The sequence below is a fragment of the Filobasidium floriforme genome (assembly GCF_021052385.1).
Source record: "Filobasidium floriforme strain CBS 6241 chromosome Unknown HD553scaffold_2, whole genome shotgun sequence".
Taxonomy (NCBI): Eukaryota; Fungi; Basidiomycota; class Tremellomycetes; order Filobasidiales; family Filobasidiaceae; genus Filobasidium; species Filobasidium floriforme.
Genome location: NW_025763623.1, coordinates 514,184 through 537,768, shown reverse-complemented (window position 1 = coordinate 537,768; position 23,585 = coordinate 514,184). Strand labels below are relative to the sequence as shown.

General features: G+C 54.0%; 5 protein-coding genes across 5 annotated transcripts; 2 read left to right on the top strand and 3 right to left on the bottom strand.

Annotated features, from left to right (window-relative positions):
• Window positions 1-25: 25 nt before the first annotated feature.
• On the bottom strand, window positions 26-6,789 carry HD553DRAFT_95489 (uncharacterized protein). The gene is made up of 13 exons (XM_046184627.1): window positions 5,552-6,789; window positions 5,377-5,472; window positions 5,229-5,310; window positions 4,810-5,160; window positions 3,546-4,745; window positions 2,429-3,479; window positions 2,304-2,363; window positions 2,110-2,240; window positions 1,875-2,042; window positions 1,652-1,804; window positions 1,465-1,591; window positions 1,083-1,402; window positions 26-1,004 (listed from the first exon to the last, which is right to left on the bottom strand). Exons 1-13 carry the CDS (start codon window positions 6,649-6,651, stop codon window positions 366-368), a joined length of 5,478 nt encoding a protein of 1,825 aa, XP_046039585.1. The 5' UTR covers window positions 6,652-6,789; the 3' UTR covers window positions 26-365.
• Window positions 6,790-7,369: 580 nt separating this feature from the next.
• HD553DRAFT_347547 (RmlC-like cupin domain-containing protein) lies at window positions 7,370-8,996 on the bottom strand. Its single transcript, XM_046183308.1, has 4 exons — window positions 8,408-8,996; window positions 8,260-8,325; window positions 7,884-8,182; window positions 7,370-7,803 (listed from the first exon to the last, which is right to left on the bottom strand). Exons 1-4 carry the CDS (start codon window positions 8,559-8,561, stop codon window positions 7,471-7,473), a joined length of 852 nt encoding a protein of 283 aa, XP_046039584.1. The 5' UTR covers window positions 8,562-8,996; the 3' UTR covers window positions 7,370-7,470.
• A 309-nt stretch (window positions 8,997-9,305) lies between these two features.
• HD553DRAFT_291658 (putative DNA repair protein RAD5) lies at window positions 9,306-14,856 on the top strand. Its single transcript, XM_046178381.1, has 10 exons — window positions 9,306-10,794; window positions 10,893-11,011; window positions 11,083-11,766; window positions 11,845-12,731; window positions 12,792-13,579; window positions 13,652-13,997; window positions 14,068-14,094; window positions 14,179-14,376; window positions 14,441-14,477; window positions 14,548-14,856. Exons 1-10 carry the CDS (start codon window positions 9,729-9,731, stop codon window positions 14,734-14,736), a joined length of 4,341 nt encoding a protein of 1,446 aa, XP_046039583.1. The 5' UTR covers window positions 9,306-9,728; the 3' UTR covers window positions 14,737-14,856.
• Window positions 14,857-15,397: 541 nt separating this feature from the next.
• HD553DRAFT_266975 (uncharacterized protein) lies at window positions 15,398-18,057 on the bottom strand (the record flags this gene model as incomplete). Its single annotated transcript, XM_046177508.1, has 6 exons — window positions 15,398-16,116; window positions 16,194-16,444; window positions 16,514-16,914; window positions 16,984-17,127; window positions 17,215-17,349; window positions 17,575-18,057. 6 exons carry the CDS (start codon window positions 18,055-18,057, stop codon window positions 15,398-15,400), a joined length of 2,133 nt encoding a protein of 710 aa, XP_046039582.1.
• A 3,008-nt stretch (window positions 18,058-21,065) lies between these two features.
• Window positions 21,066-23,312, top strand: HD553DRAFT_267006 (Alg9-like mannosyltransferase family-domain-containing protein; the record flags this gene model as incomplete). Its single annotated transcript, XM_046177510.1, has 5 exons — window positions 21,066-21,578; window positions 21,663-21,764; window positions 21,834-22,150; window positions 22,226-22,957; window positions 23,018-23,312. The coding sequence occupies 5 exons, from the start codon at window positions 21,066-21,068 to the stop codon at window positions 23,310-23,312; spliced, it is 1,959 nt and encodes a 652-aa protein (XP_046039581.1).
• Window positions 23,313-23,585: the final 273 nt, after the last annotated feature.

Sequence of the window (23,585 nt, the reverse complement as noted above, 5' to 3'; positions counted from 1 at the left end):
AATTGATGTGCAAGTCATCGCCAAGCCTTTGCATCAGCTACGCGACGATGCAGTAGGCCACATGATCCATAGCGGCAACGAGCCTCGATCTGATACCCCTTCCCACCGGTCTTTTACGCCGGTTTGAGCGCACAGATTCACTGCGGACCACGCAAGACCTCGGTAGCTCTGGTCACGCGTCTGTGGGATGGCAGATCGTCAGATGAACCAGATGGATATTTCGAATGCAATGTATGTCCAGCTACATTTGCTCCGCCAGGTACATTATCGCTCGAGGTCATTATTGATCATTAACGTTAAAAGCGTTCATGCGGGTGTCGTCTTGTTTCATGATTATGGGGCGAAGATCAAAGGAGTTCTCGTCTCTATGCTGCTGGAGGCGGTTCATTACGTGCGGTATCGAGAGTTGAGGGAAACGTTGTTTCGGTGTCGGGGGCCTGTATACCCAAGCCCATCGGATAGTCCGATGTCCCTCTGTTTGGCGGGGTGATCAAGGATGCAGGATCGGGTCGATTTTCGGGTGTCGACGGCGTCTCGAGTGGACTGTCGACCGGCGCGTTGGTCTCGCTTGGCTCCGTGATCGTAACGTCGATTTTCGGTTCAGTTTCTTCTTGTATGGCCTCGGGCGCTTTCAAATGTCGCGGGGTGGGCGTTGGCGAGGCGTCCTCAAGCTGATTGAGCATCTTGGCAGCCATATCGGCAAGATTCAATCCGGTCGCATCGTCGTCCACGATATCATCTATCGCAAAGGCTGCCATATCGAATTTGTCCAGAGATGGGGTAGATGGGAGTTCCCGAGCTCGACGTCTATCGGAACGTTTAGTTCGGGGCGTACCCTGCATACGGAGCCTGGCATGCAGCTCGTCCATGGCGCCGACTTCGGTGTGGCTGCTTGCCCCAGTCGTTTGTGGGGTCATGGCAGCGGCGCGGTTTCGCTCGGCTAGTCGTCGTCTGTCCAGAGCCGCCTTGGCGTCATCTCTCGCTTTGTTTTGCGATCGACATAGCTGTACAGCCGGAAGAACACAGCCAGATAGTGTCAGCCATGATGAATTTCTGAGAACGCTCAAGATGCGCCCACTCACGTCATACGAGGTCAAAAACGTCTTGAAGACGCCAAAGAACTCTAGGGAGCCAGGTCGGCCCAGTGCCAGCGGGTTAGTCGCGGCGTTGTACTTCTCGTCCCCTTCTCCATAGTACATCTTGACCTCGTTGAATGCCCGTATTCCGGCCTGCACTTGATCTCGCAGTGCTTCTACACGACCCTCGGCGGTTGCGCTAAAGGGGAACATCCTCTTCGAGTAGCCGTCAGTGACGTCCAAGAAACGGCTCTCTAGGTCGCGACGAATCTTCTCCAAGCCGGTGTGGAGATCCCGAGCTCCGGACGAGATCTCCTCCAAGCTCACTGCAAGCAGCCATCGTGTCAGGTTTGCCAGATGGGCACAACGCAGAGGTTCGCCGTCTTACCTCTGTAGGCTTCAGCCGGCTTTTCGAGCTCTTTGCGGAAGTTCTGCATCTCCGGGAACTGGGTCGAGATGGTCTTTTCCAAGAAGTGCAAGAGGTTTTGACCATTTGACGACTTTGTATCGACCAACTATATTTAACAGGCAAGATTAGATCATGATCTCCGTCGCAGTAATGTATCCTGACTTGCCCTGTTGATGCTTGCAATCTTGAATCCATAGGCTCCTCCTCCGTAGTTGGACCCGTTCATGTAATTTCCCATCATCAAGATGACATTGAGGAGGGCTTTGAACTGTACGGCATGTTTCAGATCATGACAAGCGTCCTGAAGCAGTACGATACCCTGTTATCCAAGCAGTAGCACGGCTTTATCAGCAAAGACAAGAGCGACCAAAACCCGGCTTGGTACACACCTTTTCCAGCAAGGTGACCGTTTCATCAAAGCTGACTTGATAAAGCATTCCCTTGATCCTGTCGGCTAGGTGAGGTATCTTGATCAATCGCAGCATCAGCCGATCTGCAGGATGCAATAGTGCCATCTCCTCCGGGCTCTCTGCACTGTGTTGCTTCAGCATGGATACCTATTCGGAGCCAAAATCGGATGGAGTGAGCAGCATGACAGAATGTCGCAGTGCGATTTCGACTGACCTGTTCGGGAGTCGGCAGCAAATTGTTCAATTCGGACAAGAATGTCAGGTTGCACAACTCCTTGTCGAAAGCCAAAATGTTTTCGCATAGCTGTTCCGGTTCCAGGCGTTTTGTCCTGTTCATCAGAATCTCTGGGTGCAGGGCCTTGATCAGACGCGTGAAAAGGGATCCGTGTCACCCTCGCCATTGCTCACCAACGTGCTTCCTCACCGAAGGCTCGAGCACGCTCTTGAGCTCTTCCTTCTTGCGTTTCGCTATGCGGGATTATGAAATCAGTATACATATCACGGTATCCGATATCAGCACTAAACGCGCTCACCGACGGCGTCGTATGCAACCTCTCTTGCTTTGAACTCGTCCTCCATCTCTGACCATACATCAACCCGTTTCAGCTTCATCGCCCATTCTTCCTGCGGCATTTGTTGAGCTTGACCCCAAACGGTCTTTTCCAGGTTGGACTTGTTGACCTTTTCCCACTGCAACTGCTTCATCTTCCGAGTAGCTGTAAGCGGGACGTCATTTCGACGTTCGCTCTGCGTAGCGACGGGGTTCGTAGTGGGACGCTTGCCGAGACCCCTAAAGTTTGGCGCTGATGGCGGAAGAGGGGGAGGAGCTGGGGGAGGTACGCTATCGTCGTCGCTGGATCCGACCTTGCGAAGCTTGATGCCACCCGCGATACCTGCCAACAAGCCACTTGGTATCCCTGGTCCAGCGGCTGGAGGGAACGAACCAAGTCCAAGCCCTGGAGGAGGAGGCGGTGGAGGCGGTGGAGGTGGTGGTGGCGCATCCTCATCCGTCGGAACACCAGAACCGCCCAAAAAAGCGGGCATAGGCGGCGGCGGCGGCGGAGGAGGAGGAGGCGGGGCGTCTTCGTCTGCGTCTACTTCCTCGGGATCGTTTTCTCGAACCGTGGATAGCGACTGGGATGGCAGCGGAGAGCCCCCTGCATCCAACGACAATCCAAGTGCTTTGGACTTGCGTGAAAGCGGATCTTCTGGACTAGCATCCTTCTCTGAACCGTTCCTTGAATGCAGTGATGAGATTGACGTAGCGGGGGTGCCAGAAGCTGCCAATGAAAAGCCGCTGCCACGAAGGCTGGAAATAACACTCTGCTCCTCCTCATCATCCATCTCCATGTTGGCAGGTGCTGAAGCACTTCTCACGATAGACCGGCTTCGCATCATCTCGTCCAACACGTTGGAGAACCCAGGATGCTTGGCCAGGTTGTTACTGTAACGGTCCTTCGACTTGCGACCGATCGGAGGTGGACTGAGGAAACTTTGACTTGGCGAGCCAGCCGTGAGCGTTTCCAGGTTGACATTTCGACTGCGCGCGCTACGGGGTAGAGAGCCACGAGTGCGGATTGGAGACTATGAAGAAATAAGGGCGAGTTGAGATTAGGCTGAATGTTTCGACCACAGTCAGTCACGACTGACCTGTTCTTCGGTCAAGAGGCGCTCTTCTATATGAGCCTTGACGTTATCATCGTCTGCATCGACAAATTGAGAACCGGAAGTCCTCTCCATGGATTGCGTGGGTACCTTGGTGATGCGTGGCATGCCAGCGGCGAACGACGTTTTGCGCCTGGCAGAACCAAGCGTCACCTTGTCGGCTCGTCGAACTTCGACCTCTTGCACATCAAGCAATTCTCCTTCGTCGCTGGCCGCCTTTGAATCGGAATCGAAACCAGACAATCCCGTCTCTGAACGCTTCATCTTACGGTCTCTGCCTTCAAGCTGACGAATCGTACGAGCGCGCTCTTGTTGCTCTTCGTACTTCGCTACCAATGCGACCCTATCCTTGCGATAACGACCGACCTTGTTAATGACTTCGTCGAATTTTTCGGTTTCGATGAGCATCTCGATCATTTCGTAGACGTCCAGACGTAACTCCTGGGCAGCCGACACAGACTCCAGTCTCATTCGCTCCTGGTCCTCTTCCAAGCCGTTCGCGTTGTTTCGTGAGACGCGGAGGCGTTCTTCCATTTGCGCCAGTTGACCTTTGAGATTGCCAACTAGCCCGCCATTGGCCTCTGCCAATTCTTCCTCCAGTTCGGCCTTGCGGCGTTCGAGTCGGGCGACCTTTTTCTCCAGCTCGTCAATCTGCAGCATGGCGGCGTCAAGATTGGCCTCACTCTCGAAGCGGAGAAACATTGTCCGGACCGTCACACCAGCCTGAGCGGTGAAGTCCTTATCGGTACCCATCTGGCCATCAAGAGTGATGGCAGTTACAAGTTGATTGATGAGCTGATAATATTTCTGCCGGTGTTCTGGTTCGTTTTCGATCAAGGTGAAATGGCGGAGGATGGAGAGGAAATGCGTCTCGGCCGGAGAACCCTTCATCCGGGACATCAGACCCTCAAAGATTTCGGGTCCTGAACCAAGGCTTTGCAAGGCATCGTTGTTCAAGCGTTGCTTTTGCTCCTTGACATCCTCTTCATGAAGTTCATTGTAGGTTTTTATCTCTTGGTCGACAAGTCGGTTATTCAGGGCTTGAAGCTTAGGAAAGATCGTCTCGATTCCTGCTTGTACGAGCTCGATACGCGTATGTATCCGCTGGTTGAGACCAGTCGTTTCAGGCGGAAGGTTTTTGGCTCTCACAGTGAGTAAACCGTTGATGAGGAAGAGGTTACTTAACTGAAAGGTGAGCAAGAACATTAGTGCAATCGCCTCGCTTTGCAGCTTGGTATTTGTTACTTACTGCGTACTCTGCCAGCGCCGTGTCATCGACCGCTTCGCCATTCGTGGTGCTCCTCCTGAGCTCGTGTCCTGCACCTACCATGCTGCCCATGACCCCACGGCTACTGATGGTCATCTCAAAATACTTGAGCCATGTGGCATACCGATTGATACCCCTGCTTGGCAGATTCAAGATCTTTTCGTAGGTGTTGAAGCTTCCCAGCACAGAGTCGTAGCCGTCAGGGGGCTCGTAATAGAGGAGGTAGGTCAAGATGTCTACGGCGTATTTTCTTGAAGCGAGGTGAGGCGATAGTACCGATCCGATGATGCCGGTCAAGATCCCCTGCTTATTGATAGCGTTGTCTGCGACGCACTATTTATCCACAGGAAGGCGACGCAGGTGAATAGCAAGTCGCTCAGGCTTCGAACACGCATGCTCACTGAATAGCCACGATTGCATAACGAGTAGATGCATTTCAGGGTCAGAAACTCAATTTGCGTTTCTTCCGCGTCCGATGTGTTTCTATGGCATACCCAAATTTGATCAGTCTTGGTATTGTATGGCAGGACACGAGCGGGAAACGCTCACATGGCTCGCCGTTTGTGTATTGACGACAGCTTTTGAGTAAGCATATACAGCCCCTGATACTGCTCGATGAACTCGGTGACCCATCTTTCTATAGCTCTATCGTCGTAGCATCAAACCACAAGCACGTTAGCTTGACAGATCAAGCGAGGCCATGATCTCAAAAATAGCTCCTCACTTGACTTTGGACGTCCGCAACATGATCTCCAGGTCTCTCAGTTGGTGGTTTGTCAACTTGTTGTTCATCATCTGATCAACGTAGAAATTCGGCGGCGTTGAGGCCTGCCGTTTCGTTGACGCCCATTGAGATCTGGCATCGCTTTCGATGATCATCCACTTCTTGTCCAGACTCATCGATTGAACGTTCTGGTAGGTAGACATGCCAGTCGGAGAGGAAGAGTTTCGGTGATGGGGCGAGATCGACTTTTTATTATCGGTAGCGGCGAAGTCGAGGGCGGCGACGACGTTTTGAAACATGCGTTCAATTTCAGCAGGATCTTCCGGTCGTCGGAGGGTGAATTCCTCCTGAACAGTCTCGGGTAGATTTATGGACGAGGACGAATGAGCACCGGCATTGTTGTACACACCAGCACGACCGTTCAGGGTCGACCCCGAGGACGATGCCGACGACGCTTCTCGTCCTTGCCTCATCGTCTGGTTGGAATGTCGGGAACTCATACTGGCATTGCGGTCTGCACCGGGGTACCTGGATAACTCCTCGTTGATAATGGACCTCGTCGAGTGGTCCGAATCTTTTCGCCGGTGAACCGAAGACGGGTTGGCGATCGAAGGCGTAGGAGATGGTCCATCCCGGAGGATTGCCACCCTAGATCCTGTCGACCCGGTCCTGCCGACCTGATACCTGTTCCCTCCTCCACCACTGCTTCCCGGTCCAAAGTCATCCTCGGCCGGACTCCTCGTCAACCTTCCCGCTACCTCTGCACGGTCACCAGCGGTCCTCGCAAAATAGTCGTGTATCGTCAACTCTTCCCCAGAAGACCCTACAGGTATAGCTCCCTTTTCCTTCTCCGTCAGGTTAGGGTTGGTACTAGGCGCTCCGATGACCCTCGTCGTAGTCGATGCCGAACTTGTGGATGCCGAGCTGTTCCTCGCCGGTCTGCTCAGACTTCCAAAGTTGCTCGAAGTGGCTACGGGTAGACTCCCTGATGAGCTGATTCGTTCGTAAGGAACTGAACTGTTCCCCAGCTCGGTCGGGGCGGGTTCGACCGATTGACGGCTCTTGGAAGACGATTTGGACGACCGGAAAAGGTTGTTCATCCTTGATAGAGGTTTCAGTCACCGGGACGTGATCGAAGTTGATTATGCTCTGTGTCTTTCTTTTGGATAGTAGCCCGATAACGATCGAAAGGGAGAGGGAAGTCTCGATATCGAGAAAGGCGCAGATCGATGTCTAAGCGAGGACGAGGCCTTCGTCCCGGTAGTCCTTCAGCTGGCAGATCTATATCTATGCGTCCTACAGAGACCGGGGCTCTTCAACCGACGACGAGCCGCGGGCTGTCGATCACGAGCTGGGTCATGCAGTGATAGTCGCAAGCTATTGATGCAGTTGATAAAGGAGTAAGGGATCCCGTTCAGGGAGACGAAGCAGCGTTGATCGCGTGAATCCGAGAGGTCGTCGTCGTTGTCGGTTGTCGACTCCGTTGCGCGGAATGCGTGGCGATCTCCAGAGTCGTCGCGAGGGGTGACCGTCTAGTCGCCGTAGTAGATCTGCCTTGATACACAAGATGCGAGATGCAAAGATGTGGTTGATGTACTGTGCCCGCTTCGGTTCCGACGAGAGGTCTAGATAGGTGGACAACGTTTTCGCTCATATTCCCGTGACACACTAGCCCGAGGAACCCTGGTCGGTCGGTCTCTTTTGTGGTCCAAGTTAGTTGCCCCCGCGCCCCGCCGACCACGCGTGATCGATCGAGACCTCACCTCGACCTCACAGCGCAGACGGAATCAAGGGAGATGACAAGTGGTCTCGAGACAAGATGCACAATTCTATTAAATCTGTACGGTACGATGGGCAGTCCACGTTACAAGCCTATGGTCGCAAGAGCTTCTTATTTGTGCCGAATCGGCGCCCCTCGCTCAGTCCATCTCGAATAGGACAAACTCGGCCTCCCTCCCGCCAACGCTTTCAATCTCGACCACATCCCCCTCAACACCTCCATCAATAAACATTCCATCTCCCTCTCCCAGGACTACACCCTCAATATCCTTTCCTTTGGCGCTGACCTTGACCTTGGCAGCGTCAGCGTGTGTGTAACTGGCCCGGGTGTTGTACCCCGAAGATTGGACCAGGTGAAGGTACACCCGCTTGGCCTGCGTCTTTGCAGAAGGGTTGAACGGACGAGAGACCGTATGCGAGACCGAGGCTTTGGGGGAGAGGAGCGAGGCCGACATGGACAGCCAGGAGTGGACCTGTGGAGAAGTGGCAATATAGCCGTCAGTACGATACTCGCTCCGTCTTCAATCTCGAAAGGGGATTAGCAGTGACGTACCGGTGCGGGACCCGCTGCCTCCCTCTCATCCTTGACCCCCTCGGCACCAACAGGCGCGACGATCCTGACCAACTTGTCCCTCTTCTCCTCGTCCGAAACATGCCTGGTGTAGTAGTTCGGCTTCAGGCCCCTCGTATGCGGCATCGCCCAGATCTGCAGGAAATGCACGCCTTCTTTCGGGTTGTCATTAAACTCGCTGTGTCGGATTCCGGTTCCCGTCGAGGTCATCTGCAGGTCGCCTCGTTTGAGGATCTCGGTATTGTGTAAAGAGTCGCGGTGGGTGAGTTGGCCGTCGAGGACTGGATGGGGAGCAGGATGAAGGTCAGCGCTTGACCAGAAGTTGAAAAAGACGGCAGCGGTACGGAAGGGAACGTACTGTAGGAGAAGATCTCAAACTCTCGGTGAGCGTGCGTCCCGAATCCTTGAGTCGGGATCACCCGGTCTATCATCGGCGCAAACAGCACGAGTCAGCTTCGACGCTTCTCTTTCAACAAGTAAACTCAACCTTCTAAGGGAGAGCTCACCTTCATTGATAACCCTAAGGGGACCATACTGCTCGAACGCCTCGTCCTGGTAGTTGGCAAAACTAAACGTGTGAAAGGTCTTGAGCCAGCCATGGTTGGCGCCACCTCGTTCTTCCGATTTACGGGGAGTGAATTTGATGTTTGAGGCAGACATGGTAGGTTTGGCGATCGTCGAAGTCGAGACGGAGGTTGATTGAAGGAAGTTGGGTGCGAATCGACGGAGCGAGGACGGAATAGGTCGAGTAAAGATGGCGGTCAGGATGAGGGGTGCGACGATAAAGAGCAAGACGGTCTTCCAGGTAAAGAAGGCCGGAGAGGAGCTAGCTATTGGGGCTGTGTCTGAAGATGGTCCTTGAAGGGGCTCTGAACGGGTAGTGGGTGTTTGTGGTGAAATCTTGAAAGTTCTACTCTCGAGGCCGAGGTCGTCCAGAGTGGGTCTATAGATCTATATAGCCGTTCGCGGTGGCGACGGGGAGATGAGACGGGCTGGGTATGAGAAGAATGAGCAAGATCGATGTTGATCCAGAGTCGTAAGCAGTGTGTTATTGTCAGAAAAGACACGAGATTTTGGTGAGGGGAGGTTGTCGAGGATGTGCTTTTGTACGAATTCCCATAGGGTTGACCCCCCACGCCATGTGAATGATCGCTCATCGGTCTCAATCACTGTGATTTGCTTCCGATCACCTCCGAACCGTATTACTCATCGTTCTCACACACACACACACGCTCAAGGCACGGGTCATAACGGGTATGCAATTTGAGACATATCCGCCTTGCTTACGTCAGCTCGACTTCCGGCCGCCCTACCTCTGGCCTTGTGCTGGCATCGAGAAGGAGCTCGGCACCGAGAATAGCGAGAGGGGCAGATGAACTTGGACGACGTCAGTTGTATTATCAATCAACATTCACCAGAACCTGAGAATCTCAGACCGCTCTTATCCATCTCGCAGAAGCAGAGGATTGTTGTTGCGATAGGATCTGCGTCGTTTTCGAGCTACCGATTCAAAGAGGAATTATTAGACTTTTGTTCGCGGGGAGAAGCCAGGCGGACACATTCATAACACGCCGGGGAGGCTCACATACAAAACTTGTCCTCGAGATAGGAATCTGAACAACCTCGCCAGCGTCGATACTAGATTGCCACACTATCGCCCTCGATTGACATAGATTGGCATTGAACAATAGATTTAGCTCATCGCAGACCTCTCGCTTTGCGTGTCTACATCGTGTCAAGAGCTTCTTCTCCCAGGCAATCGAGGCAATACCGCACGGGAAGCTCGTCTGAGCGGTCACATCGGCATCTACACGACAGATCATCGCTATGTCGGTCGACTCAACGCCACCGTTTGACAACGTTGGCCTCGGCTCGTCATTTCCGCCTGCTGAATCGACGAGTATGGACATAGCTCCTCCTCAGGGCGAAGAAGCGATCGACTTGGACAGCTTGGTCAGGGATGAAGCGATGATCGGGGAAGGAGATCGACCGGCAGACGACCAGGTCGATAGCCTTGGCTCGTCGGAACCGCCTGCCCAGGTCCATCAGCCGGTACGAATACAGGGATTTGAACCACATCAACCTTCTCCGCAGGCAGGAAACCCGACGGGTTATGTGGGCGTACAAGGATATTCGGGAGAAGCAACCAGCGCGTTCCGTGTAGGAGCTTCTCCGTTTGGCTCGAACGGGGAATCTTCCGCAACAACAAGGACGAACCCACCAGCAGTGACTCACGACGAAGGTTCTCCTGAAGTCGAGGTCGTCGGAGAGTCGGGACCTTCCATGACCGCTCAACCTGGTCATCCTTTTCGAGCGGACTATAGTCAAGTGATGAACCACCCTCACGCCCCGCCACAACACCCTTTTTACTCTCAACAAGGCCCGTCTGCTTATCAGAATGGCACATCAGCGGGCTTCGTTCCTCAGGGATATCACAGCCACTCTCCTCATCCCAACGCCTACCAAGTCTCCCACAATGTACATGCCAACAAGTTCTCTGGGCCACCATCACCTTCGATGCCTGCACAATCGTCCTCTTCAAATGGAGTCGCCATCGATCTTACCAACGATGACGTTGCCTCTCGCTACTCACAGCCTACCGAAGTCCAACCCCCCCAACCTGCTCAACTGGACCTGACAGACCGTCGACCAGTGTGTATCGGCTCGGTAGATACGCAGGCGTTGATCTTGTACCCGATCTCGATCATGCAAAAGGGGAGCAACCGGGACGAGCTCCTTCGGTCGGGAGACTTGAGGGTGGATCAGGGTGGAGAGGAGTGGCTGAAAGTCAAACTCAAGTTCAGGAAGGGCAAGGGAGTTGGACAGGCGGCAGGAGCTGCGGGGGATGCTGGAAGTGGTCAGAGCGCGGACACGGTGATCAACATTATGAGCTGTGAGTGCTCGGTGCCTTCTTGGGCTCGATGAAGTGACATGGTTTCGCAAGTGGTTCGCTGACGTGTAATTCGGTCTGGTCTTTTTCCGCGATCGTAGCCAAGCAAACGGTGGTCATCGGTGTTGTCAATGGGCAGGTACACGCGATGTTCGCTCCGCTCATGGCCAAAGGTCTGATCAGGCTCGAAGGATATATCAAACGAGGCAAGCTCGAGAACGTAAGTCGTAGCAGGAGAGGGTCGTGAACGCAATTTGGCTGATGCGTCCGGTCCGTTGTTTCTGCGGACAGATGTTCACGGCGGTCCTGAATATACTGTGCTTCACGTTGCCGTCTAACGTGACGTACCTCGCCGAATACATGGCCAATATGTCCAACTTTCTGGATCACCCTCTGCCGTACTATATTCCCGAGAACCATTTCGATTCGCCCATCTATTACAACCCGCACAACCCGCCCGTCGAAGGATTCCGGGCGATGAGGAAAAACAGGCTCGACATGATGATGGGTCGAGGCATGATGCAGCAGCAACAACAAAAGACGATCGATATCCAGCGAGATCAGGTGGATCAGGTGTTTATGGCGCTTCCCAGCCATGACGATCTTCCGCCGACCGATCCGGGGGATATGATCAAGACGAAACTGTTCCCGCATCAGTTGAAGGCGATCACATTCTTGCAACAGCGGGAAAGCGAACCCGCTGCGATCAAGGCGGCCTCTGCAGCGTCCAAGGAGGAAATCGAGATCGTCGACGTTGACGCCGAGATGACCGAGGAGGAGAAGAGGAAGCAGATCAAGAGGATGCAGAAGAAGGCAGAAAAGGATACCAAGAAGAAAGGTGTCAACAGTCTGTGGCTGCCAAAGTACGATAGTTCGGGAAAGAAGATCAAGGGGTGGAAGCACTTGGTCACTGATGAGACGGTCAAGGGCAAGGACAAGCCCGTCGAGGCTAGGGGCGCTATCTTGGCAGACGAGGTGAGTGACGCCGATTGTATTGGTCGATTCAACCGATGGCTAGCACTAGAGGTTGACGACATTCGGTCATCGACTTAGATGGGTCTGGGAAAGACCTTGTCGATCGTCAGCTTGGTTGCCTCGACCTTGCCAAGCGCTAGGAAATTCGCTCACGTCTCTTCAAAGGATGAGCCGAGCGATTCGGAAGGATCGGACGGCGATAACGACGATGACGCGGGAGATCTCGACGCTTCGCATTTTGCCGGATCTGTATATGGGATGCCTTCAGAGGAGACCAATAGCAAGAAGCGGAAGAGGGAGACGGGTTATAAATTTACGCCAGACAAGATCGCCAAGCTTGAACGTAAAGCTCGGATGGACAGGTTGAGGCTGAAATCCCGAGCGACCCTCTTGATCTGCCCCTTGTCCACCGTCTCGAACTGGGAGGAGCAGATACGAGATCATTGGAGGGGTAAAGTCCACGTCGTAGGTGCGTCGGACAAGGGGAAAAAGACGGAGAAGGCGCAGCCGGAAAAGGGTGACCTCAAGATCTACATCTATCACGGCAACTCGAGAAAGAACGACCTCGAGTTCTTGGCAGACTTTGACGTCGTTATCACGACATTCTCCGTTCTGCAAACCGAGTACTCAAAGCAGATCAAGACATCCGAGGGAGAGAAGAGTTATTTGGAAAAGTCGCATATTAACACGGCCGCTTGCTCCTCGGCTGCAACGCCGAGCACTTCCGACTTCGGTGCCGATGACCACGAAGGCAACGATCTTGATGGCTACGGTCAATCGCTTACACAAGGACATGAAAAGCCAGAGGTTCGTGCTGAGAGATTGAGCCTTCAGCGCAACTCGGGAGACGCAAAGAAAAAGAACAAGAATATGGACATGGACTTGTTCGGGAAGAAGACCGCATCAGAGGTAGTCAGTCCGCTGCAAGCTGTGGAGTGGTTCAGGGTCGTGCTCGATGAGGCTCAGTAAGTTGGTGAGATACTTGACACGCTGCATCACATCGCGCTAAACGTCATTTCACACAGCTTCATCAAGGATCCTACCACGGTTGTATCCCGAGCAGCGTGCTATCTCGAAGCGCAGCGCCGGATCTGTCTTTCCGGAACGCCGATCCAGAACAAGCTAGACGATATCTGGGCGTTATTCAAGTTCCTCCGTCTGGCACCTTTCGACAAACGCGAGGTGTGGAACAAGTATATTATGGAATATGCCAAGGCAGGCAACTCACTCGGAGTCGTGCGACTGCAGACCATCCTCAAGCACTGCACACTGCGACGCACTAAAGATTCCGTCAACGATGACGGAAACAAAATTCTCGATCTGCCTCCCCGACATGAAAGAATCGTCAAGCTCAAGCTCTTGGAAGAAGAGAAAAAGATATACGATCACCACTTCATGCAGGGGCAGAAGCAGTTCCAAGAAGCCAACGAGGACGGCAGCAAAGTTGACGTCGTCAACATTTTGCAGCAGATTCTTCGTCTGCGACAAATCTGCGATCATCCATCGCTACTCGACACGTGCATTGCCGAGGATTTGGAAGAGGAGATCATGGCCGATGGACTGATGGATCTGGAGACGGCCAAGCAAGCTATCGAAAAGGATGGTATCAACCTGAGACGCGCCCTCGCCTATATTGCAAATCTACGACCGGAAGAGCCTGCGTCCTGTGCGTCCTGTCAACACAGTTTCAATGTGGCGGACATCGTCAAGGAGGATCCAGAGGGAGAGGAACCTGCCGCCAAGACGGCGAAAGGCCCCAAGCGCAAGACAAAATCCAGCTATCCCATCTTGACCAGGTGTTGTCATCTCTACTGTAAGTGATAGTTGGGCCAGTTACACACTCATCGTTACGGCGAGGCTAATCACGAGACTGGTATTTGTGCAGGTTTGGTGTGCTTCAAGAAGCTTGTCTTCCCCGATTGGCCCAAGAATGCCCTCAATGCGGGTCGAACTTGTGGCTTGTGCAACAGGGCTCTTCGACTGGGCAGAGACGTGATCGAGGTTTCGCCTGGATCCACTGTCCTCGCAGAGAACGCGGACGGTAAATCCAGGTCAAGACGGCGTCGGAAAGTCGACGACGACTTCCCTTACTCGGCCAAAATGTTGGCACTACTGCACGACCTGCTCAAAAACTCGGCCGTCAACCCACAGTCTGAAAACTATGATCCTATGGCCGACGTCACCGAGATGGATGAGAAAGGGCAACCGGTGGTGACGAAATCCGTGGTCTTGTGAGTGTTCCACCAGAGTCATCAGGAAGTGATCGCTCCTGCGTAAGGTACTGATTATACATCGATACAGTTCGCAATGGACTTCCATGCTCGACCTGTAAGCCGGTCGCTCTGATGCGTGGAACATGGCTGCAATCGATGGCAGTGCACTGACTTGCCTTGATTTGACTCGCATTCCTAGTCTCGAAGGTATGATGGAGAAGCATGGCATCGGCTGTGCCCGATTAGATGGAACGATGAAGAGGGAAGACCGCACGGAAGCTATGGAGCGACTCAAATCGGACGCGAAATGCGAAGTCCTCCTGGTGTCCCTGCGGGCTGGTGGTGTGGGACTCAATCTTGTCGCGGCCTCTCGATGTTATCTCATCGACCCGTATTGGTGAGTGGGAGCGTCCATTCTTGGTCTCTCCGCTGTTACTGACGAAAGGGCGCTATCTTGTTAGGAATCCCGCGGTTGAAGCACAGGCGATCGATCGAGTTGTAAGTATCTTTGTTATGCGATGTAGCCAAAGCCACGTCTTCTTACTGACCTTATTTTCGGGGTCTCTAGCACCGTATGGGTCAGAAGCGGAATGTTATCGCTACACGATACATGATCGAAGACAGCATAGAAGAGTCGATGCTCAAGATTCAGGAGCGAAAACGAGAATTGGCCAATATGTCGCTCAATCAATCGCTCAGCAAGAAGGAACTTCACGACCGCAAGATGGACGACTTGAGAGAGATATTCAAAAAGTAGAGTGGTTGGCGGCGAGCATCACTCCTGACATATAATCCAAGTTCAGCCATCATACCTACGAAAATAACGAATCTGTACGAACACAATGCCAGCGTGAAATGTCATGAGTTTGGTTAGGAAACCGCCGCGTTGATAGAACAGTGATAGTCTCCCATTAGCGCCACTACTTGTGACTGCTGGCCGTCCCTTCAATTTGCGACGGGCCCTTGCGTATCATCAGCGATTGCACATCTACGCCAAGACAGCTGTACGATGATTTCAGTCCTGGTGTATCCGACCGGCAATCCCGAAGTCGTTCATTTGGCAGAGTCGAACAGTCTCCACGCGATTCTTCACGGTACTGATGGCCTGGTGGTCCCTTGATCAAGATGTTGTTGGGATGACCGAACGATCCTACCGACACGTGCTTCCGGGCAAGTGACGGGTAGTAGGATATATCTGGCAGCGTATTTTACGATCTCAAAAGTCTGAATCATACCATGCATGAGGATCAGGACAATAATGCCGCTACTGAGGTACTTTGATGCACTTCGATAGCCTCGTGTCGTGAGTTGCCCATAGAGCTGTCGTTTCCAATATCAACCCAGCAATCTGACCTCAAAGGGTGGCATGCGATTGCTATCGAAGTCAAATCATTTACATTTCTGGGAGATGGTTCTATCTAGAACCCCACGCAATCGAGCAGCTTGGCTGCGATGGCGCCCTCCATACCCAAAATCTCCAAAACCGTCTTTTCGACCACTCCCCCAAATGCGTCTCGGGCCCTTGTCCTTTCGATCGGGCTAAGCCGGGCATTGCCCGAACCGTTGGCAGGATCCGCAATGGCAAGATCTGCATCCAACAGGCCAGGTGGTGCTGGCAATCCGAACGCGCCTTCCCTTTCCATCTTTCTCCTCTTTCTGGCTCTTCGACCGCCTTCAGCGTCCTCGGCGTCTTGTTCGTTTTCTACTCTCTCCGTGTCGGTCCGGAGCGCTTTCCCCAGGTTGCGGAGGACCAAACTCGCGAAGAAAGCGTCAGAGGCGGGTTGGCCCTTGACATCAACAGGCGACATGATTCCGGTGTAGTGCAGGCTATATTCCCTAGGTAATATTGGAGGCGGACGATACGTCACGAAGGCCGATTTCACACTCTCGGCCGAACTTTCGGGATGTATCAGCACCCGCTTGATTTTGGGTTCTCTCTCAGGTCTGATAGGAGGTGGAACGTGCGTGCCGAGATGTGCTGGGCTGGAGCTCTTGCTTCGACAAGCTTGCCAACGGCAAGGTGAGGCAATTTCTGTGCCGTGCTCCGATTTCAGGTGTGCGTATAGCTCTTCCGGGCTACGGTAATTTTGTGCATTGGCGCATCCTTCCCATCGACACGCAAACGTGTGTACACGGCCTGTCCAGCGGTGGCAAATGGTCAGCATGGCATTCTTGATATTCGTCTTCCCAGCTCGAAAGCATACTTGCCTGTACTCCTCTTGAACCTCATTCCGGCAATAACGAAAACATTTGTGGGTAAAGGCTGACCATCGTCATCCTTGTTGATGACCATGGCATTGGCAGCGGGGAACACCGTGGTCGCGCTCTTGATCACGTCGCCTGCCGTCCCGCCTGGAGGGATGGGCTGTTCATCTGGTGACTGCTGAACGAAAGCATTGTATGCCCTCCAAAAGACCACCTGCGTGACGGAAGAGTCGGGTTGCGAGACAAACGTGTCCGCCATCCTGACAAATCAGGCATGGCCCATCGTCAGCCTTTGATCCCCATTAAAGACAACCCTGAACAGTACACACCATGCATGCGCCCGCTCCGGCTCCTTCATCGATCTGATCCTCCTTCTCCTCTCATCGCTCATCTTGACCACCGGTCCGAGCCCCACACTCTCGCCCGTATCGTCCTTGCCATCATCCTGTTTCAAAGCCACCCCGATCGTCTGCTGCGACGTGTAATGCTTGCCATACGCATCCTTCTTGTCCACGGCTTGTAGTTTTAGCGCTCCTGGTTCAGGCGACTCTATATACGTTCCGACCTGCCCCGCGTGCTTCAGAGCGAGGGAGAGTTCTCTAGCGTCCCATTTGACCAACCGGGTGAGGATGCGGAGGTAGTTGACGATCTCGGGATCCTTGAGCACCGACATGCTCGTCGTCACCTCTTGCGTGATGTGATACAACAGGTTGAGCGAGTTGGTCAACAACTCTGGCGGGTAAGGGGAAGTTTGACTGATAACCTTGCCGGTCGACCGGTTGATCCTGCCCGATCCTACGGCCGGGGTGAGGAGCAGGAACGAGATCAACTTGGGGATGAGCCTGGCCGAGGGGAGGTAGTGCGCCGGAACCAGAGTGAACAGTTGGTCGAGGGGGACGATGAAACCGACGTCCCCGGTGGTAAGGAACAGTTCGGGGAGTGTCTCGAACAACAACGGTCGCAAGATCCGAGCGGTGAGCATGGCCGTGGTCACGGTGGCTGCAGCGAGGTCGTCCTGTTCGTCTGGCACGGGCGCTTCGGCTTCTTCCAACAGTGACACGAGAGATGGGAAAAGCGCGATCAACAGGTCTAGCATGTAGAGCATCGGTTCCGGTCGCTTCATCGTCGCTCTTAATAACCCATGAATCGGTACGCCCGGGATCGTCTTTGCCTTGGCCGTTGATGACTCTGCTGCTGCCACTGCCGCTTCGGCTTCCCTGGCGATCAGGACCGACTCGACCTCGTCCAATCCTCCATAAATCCTTGCGATCAACGTGATCACTCTCGGTGGCAAGATCATCTCCCTCTCCTCTCCTCCCACGCCCATCGCACCTGCCGGCCTTGAAGACGTAACCGACGACACCTGTTCCAATGTCGGTCTCGTCTTGACCCAGATGACGACCTGCTTGTTCTGCTTCGCCGTGGCGTTCTCGACGTCTTCTCCTGCAAAGACGGCGTTCCTAAGGACTAAGAGGGCGTCGGTCGCTCGACGTTCACGGTCAACCGTAGGTTGGTCTATGCCCAGTCCGAGGACCGTAGTCGACGATCTTGAGCCAAAGGCCGATACTGTTGCTTCTGTATCCCCTGACGTCTGGAAACCGACCGCACTCGCAGCACTCTCCCTCTCGACATCCTCCACCCACCCCTCAACCAGGTCCAACAACGCCTCGACGCTCCCAGGGAAATCAGAGAGGTTGATCCGGCCCGCATGGGTCAGATGGACGAGCTCTTCCAGGGCATAGTCGACTTCAGTAGGGATCCCACTGCGGAGGGAGAGGAAGAGACGGTTGTTGGTCGAAGGACGGAGGTTGTAGCCTGCAGAGAGTGCCGTGCAGTACGAAAAGACGTGAAGCCAGTGTAAGCCAAACGTCATAAGCATGAGGGTTGAGATCGAAAAGGAAGACGAGAGCTTTGGAAAGGAAAAACCGACCAACAAAGGTCATGACGCGAACGCACCTTGCTTGAACATCGCTTCCTCCTTGACCCTCTTGTTCTCCTGGTTCAAAGCTTGAAGACTGACGGATTCTCTCGAGGCGTGTCGATCCAGCTCGGAGACCTTCTTCACCGTGGGGACCGTCTCTTGGGAAGGATACCTCGGGGGACCTTGATGTAGATGTGCGCTTGGGGTCTGAGGATGGGGCTGGGGCTGATTCTGAGGATGAAGATGAGGTTGAGGTGGAGGATAGGGATGGGGTTGCGGTTGCGGTTGAGTATGGGCGCTGGGGTGAGGTCGATATTGATAGGGCGTCGAGGTGGTCAACGGGGAGGCCGCAGCGTAAGTCGATAATCCAGGTGTCGGGCGGTTTGCGGGTGGCAGAGGTCCGTTGTTGGGCGGACCGTTAAAGAGCGGTCGTTGTGGTTGTTGCTGCTGTTGATGAGGATGAGCGTAATGAGGTGGTAATACGTGTTGCTGCTGTGATGGTGGTCGATAAGGCGTCTGTGGAAGACGACCTTGACTTCCGAATTCGCTGCTTCCTTGCCCTTCTGGACCTTCCGATGTTCGTTGACGCCCGTTCATGGAAAGACGAGAAGGGACGATGACGATCTCCGTAAAGGGGGAGAGGAGAACGATGGAAGGGGAAGGGGATGGGGATGGTTGCCTCAGTCGGACCCTGTGCACATCGTCTCTCGTCGGTCGGGCGGGCTAACACAACACAAGATCACCAACGGCGTCGGTCCAGCGTTTTTTTGTTTGTACAGGGGTTCGATGATCCCCCCCGTTGTAGTCGAGTGACGATCCTCTGAATGGGATGTACTACCGTGCTACTTGTTGGATGGATGGTTGAAGCAACTTCCCTCTCCTGGCTAGCCTTGCTCTTTTTTGTCCGACGCGAGCCGTGAAGTTGGCGACTCCCGTGACGTGACTAGATCGACGTGAAACGGATGGCAGACGCAATCAGGAGATCTACTCTCTTTCTGAAAGGAAGTGTGATTGGCAGTTGGGAGAGGGACAGAAGCAAGCGAGATTCGAGAAGTTGAAACGGTCAATAGTATTACGACAAAGGTAAGGTAAGGTGAGGAAGGGTCGAGGCCGTGTGGTGTGGCTGCTGCTGCCGTCGCCGTGCCCGCGCGTAAGAGGACATGCAACTTGTATATATCCTACTTAGCTACTACTTGCTCGACCATTTCACCCTTCTCGATCTCCTTACCATCCTCAGAGCCATCCTCCCCCAGCTCAAGGACAGGTCAGCACAGGACATTCATCATGTCCGTCTCCTCCTCTCCGCCTCACACGCTCGCCCCGACCCAGAGCGCATTCACCCACGTCTCGGAACACCTACATATCATCGCCCTCTCGACCGTCTTCTTTTTTGCGATCGACGTCCTCTCGGCCCCGTTCGGAAGGGCTGTCTTCCCCAAACAGTTCGCTGGGTTCAGTAAAAAGACGGAGAGGGTCTGGAGGAGTCGGGCTGTAGGTGAGTATCTGAGATTCTCTCTACACGTTCGAGCGATGCTATCAAAGGAACGTTTGTAGGACGAGCTGATAATAACCATGCTGAACGCTCCTCGCAGCTCTCGTTCACGCGGTCCTCTGCATCCCGCTTTGCATCTGGACCTACAACTACCCTACGCTCAGGAACGACAAGGTCTTTGGGTACGATCCTACTCTGGGGAAAGTGATCGCTTTCAGTTATGGGTGAGTCTTTCCAGGTCGAGGAATACGCGTGAAAGGGAATGATGATGCGGGATGGTGACTAACTTCCGAAACTCTGCGTTTCTCATCACCTCTTATTTCATCCGATAACCCTACCGACACCACAGCTAGTAAGTCGAGTCCCGTTCAGACCCGCTTCCCTGGCCATTCGTCATACAAAAGATCTGACATCCAAGCGCTACCTCGTCCTGACAGCTTCATCTGGGACGTCTACGATGCCGTCCTCTACCAATCCGCCGGGTTCGTCGTACACGGGTTGGCCTGTCTAGCGATCTTTGCTTTTAGCTTTGTGGGTCCCCTGTCACTTTCTCACTCTTTCGAGGATTGCGTTCACGTGAACTTGGGGCGCGAACGCTACGTTTCCTCTTGGCTGAAACTCGACTTGATGATATGTGGATAGAGACCTTTCTTGCAATACTATGGACCGACGTTCTTGCTCTGGGAATTATCGACGCCGATGCTCAACTTGAGGTGGTACTTTGTGAGCCCCTGTTCTCACTTTTGCTCTTGCGAATCAACGAACTCAAAACAAAATCGGCTCGACTCATAGGAAAAACTCGGATGGGACAAAAAGTACCCGACCCTCAACCTCGTCAACGACCTCTTGTTCGTCTTTGCGTTTTTCATCGCGAGGATCGTCTTTGGAACCAAGAGCGTGAGTGTCCTCTTGCGGCTCTACTCTTTCGATCTCGTCTCCTTCGAGTGTGGTTATTCGGGCCTGTCAACCCCCAGGATTCGCTTTTCGTCTCGTTCGCTGACATCGGGTTGGCTGGCAGTCGCTCACGTTCTTCAAGAGCATCTACGCGGAGCGGGAGAGGATCCCGCTTTGGTTGTTCTGTACCGTGAGTCGCGGTCAAGCGATGTCGTCGCGCAGCGCAGTTTGGTGGACTAATCTCTGTTGTCGCGTCTGACAGTACGGAGCGGGGAACATCGCTCTGAACAGCCTGAACTGGTCAGTTCGACCAACATGATTCCGGGATTCCCACTATGATGCACATGCTGACGCCATCGCGACCATGGTGCATAGGCTCTGGTTTTCCAAGATCGCTCGCAAGATGCTCGCCACGCTTCAAAACAAGCCCGAGTCCGGCCGAGTGGACCGTCGCTCGAATGGAGGTGAAAAGAAAAAGGCCGGCAGTAACGGCTCGGCCTCAGCCGCTCGGGGGGAGATGGTCGAAAACGTCGACGTTCACGATGAACCGCTTGTAGAGGCTATCGATCAAGCTATGGATCAATACAACCAGTACGGTCCGCCCCGTGACGAGATCAACGGGGGCGTTGGCAAGATCGTGAAGGACAGTCTGGGCGGGGTCGTCACTCCGATTGGGACGGGTGGCAAGTCACTGGCCATCCGGCGTCAAGGACGTAACCCCGCCGACCCGGATTCGCCCAGTCCCGTCGTCACCGACCGACAAGCCTTTCTCCTCGCGCTGGGGTTCCGTTCGATATCCCTCCTCTCGCAGACGTTTTTCCAGCCAGACGAATTCTACCAGTCGTTGGAACCCGCTCACTGGCTCGTGTTTGGGACCGGGTTCTTAGCCTGGGAGTGGAAAGACTTGCCCGCTATACCGGAAGAGGTCGTTCAGGCGATCATCGAGCAGGGTGGATGGCGGTCCCGGTTGGTCGGATATGTCGACACGCAGGCAGGGGGAAGGTTGAGAAGCTGGTTGTGGCCGGGCTTGTTCGCGGCCATCTACAAGGGACTCCAGGTGACAGGGCTGGATGAGACCAGGTTGCTCGTGAGACTCCGCTTCGATCCCGCGCGCTAGAATCGGTAGTCTGAAACGTCCTGCTTTCGTTTCAATCTTTCGTCGTGGTCTTAGATACTAGCGCCTCGTCTACTTTGCGTCTTGCTGGCTGCGCTTACGGATCTCTATACGTTCAAGCTCGCTGGACGGCTCTTGCCTGGACGTGCCGAAGCCGCTGTACGCTCGACGTCCCTTGTCTCGACGCTTGAATACTGACATCCACTTCGGATTCGATTTCAATTACAGCTCTTTCTTTCACTGACCAACCTGTTCCACGCGCACGCCTTGGCGAGGCCTCTGACTACGTCTGCCGAGACATGCCTAACAATCGTGGCCCTCTGCTATTGGCCTTTTCGATCCTCGGTTGAAAGCATCGCTGGCAACACGTCGCATTCCCGCCGGATCGACTTTGGGAGGCTGGCGCTGTCTTTGATGCTGTCGGCCACTGCCTTCGTTTTGAGACCAACGAACTTGACATTCTGGGCCGTCATGGGAACTGAATTGGTTGTACGCATTGGACGGCGTGACGCGCTTGCTGGTGTCAAAGTTATTGCTCTGGCGGTGTTCATTGGGTGAGCTTACAGATACGCCTTGCACCGATCGAAGAGCATTATTCACGTCAACCCGCCTTGCTTCAGTGCCGCCGCCATGAGCGCCTCCGCTGCCCTCGACTATGCCCTGGTCGGAACCAAGGATATTCCCGGCCGATCTTTTCTCGTCTACAACGTGCTCTTCGACCTGTCGAGCCTGTTTGGAGTGTCGCCCTGGCACTATCACCTCTCGCAAACATTGCCCATCATGCTCACGGTGGCGCTGCCTTTTGTCCTTCCGACCTTTTTCAAGGCGCTACTCGGATTGCGGCTCTCGAGAACGCTCTCGGATGGACGACAAACCGCCGCTGCACTTCAGCCTCAGGATCGCAACCTCAGGACCCTGGCTATCGCAATAGCAGTGACTTTTTTGGTATACTCGTCGATCCAGCACAAAGAATGGCGGTTCCTACACCCCCTCCTGCCGGTCTTGCTGTTATTCGGTGCACACGCCCTCGTAGCTGCCTACCGTCCATCAGTCGCAGGGGGTCTACTAGGCTCGAGGCTCAAAACGCTCTACTCGGGCCTTCGGATCAACAAAGGCTCGCTGCTCTTCTTGTCCCTGACCCCGATCGTACCCTGGCTGTACCTGGCATTCGTTCATGGCAGGGGCCAGGTGGCCGTCGCCGAATGGTTTGCCATGCAGGTTCAACGCGATCCTGGCACCAAGGCTCTTTTCCTGATGCCTTGTCATTCGACCCCGTGGATGTCTCATATACACAGCAAGGACCCAGCTCAAGCGGAAAGATGGCACTTTTTGACCTGTAATCCACCGATCGCGTGAGTCGGTCTGTTCATTTGGTTACCACATCAGGCCGTTGATAATGCGTTCTTTCGCAGAGATGCCTTCGATTGTCAGATGTGTACGTTCTGGAAGGACCCAGTGACCTATCTGCACGCAGTCGAGGGGGACATCACGCATCTGGTTTTCTTTGGCGAAGTCCTCGAATGGCCTGTCAGAGACAACAATTCGACTTTCCGTCCCCAATTGGAACAAGCCGGATGGGGCGAAGCTTGGCGAACACATTGGAACGGGCTCGACATCCTGCAAGACGATGGACTCAGACGGGGAGGTATATATGTGTTTGAGCGGGATCCCCTGCGTCGGGGACAGGGCAGAGTTGAGCTGGATTGAGAGACTGGCGAGACGGACTTTATTCCTTTAGCGAGATTGTATAGCCGGACATCCCATAACGACCTTGACGTCTATAGATGCGAACATGCGGATTGAGATTGTGTCATCATCGTAATGGCGATAGACTTGCCGAAATATTGGGTTGTGTTCTTCAGAGTCAGGGAGACAGGAAGACACCATCCGTGGGCCAGCACTTCCTGATTTGCCACCTGAAACGCATTGACCCGAAACCCGAGCCCGTCCCGGATATCGAATGGTTCCCGGGCGAGCCTT

What these genes read in the sequence shown, in the direction of transcription:
- HD553DRAFT_347547 (XM_046183308.1), bottom strand. Translation starts at nt 8,561, where the DNA reads ATGTCTGCCTCAAACATCAAATTCACTCCCCGTAAATCGGAAGAACGA. An exon ending in GTTTGAGATCTTCTCCTACA is followed by an intron (nt 8,183 to 8,259) that starts GTACGTTCCCTT and finishes CTCCCCATCCAG; the next exon opens with TCCTCGACGGCCAACTCACC. An exon ending in AGGCAGCGGGTCCCGCACCG is followed by an intron (nt 7,804 to 7,883) that starts GTACGTCACTGC and finishes ACTTCTCCACAG; the next exon opens with GTCCACTCCTGGCTGTCCAT.
- HD553DRAFT_95489 (XM_046184627.1), bottom strand. Translation starts at nt 6,651, where the DNA reads ATGAACAACCTTTTCCGGTCGTCCAAATCGTCTTCCAAGAGCCGTCAA. An exon ending in TATGCAATCGTGGCTATTCA is followed by an intron (nt 5,161 to 5,228) that starts GTGAGCATGCGT and finishes GTGGATAAATAG; the next exon opens with TGCGTCGCAGACAACGCTAT. An exon ending in TTCGGTGAGGAAGCACGTTG is followed by an intron (nt 2,241 to 2,303) that starts GTGAGCAATGGC and finishes CCCTGCACCCAG; the next exon opens with AGATTCTGATGAACAGGACA.
- HD553DRAFT_291658 (XM_046178381.1), top strand. Translation starts at nt 9,729, where the DNA reads ATGTCGGTCGACTCAACGCCACCGTTTGACAACGTTGGCCTCGGCTCG. An exon ending in GGTGATCAACATTATGAGCT is followed by an intron (nt 10,795 to 10,892) that starts GTGAGTGCTCGG and finishes CCGCGATCGTAG; the next exon opens with CCAAGCAAACGGTGGTCATC. An exon ending in CAGGTGTTGTCATCTCTACT is followed by an intron (nt 13,580 to 13,651) that starts GTAAGTGATAGT and finishes GTATTTGTGCAG; the next exon opens with GTTTGGTGTGCTTCAAGAAG.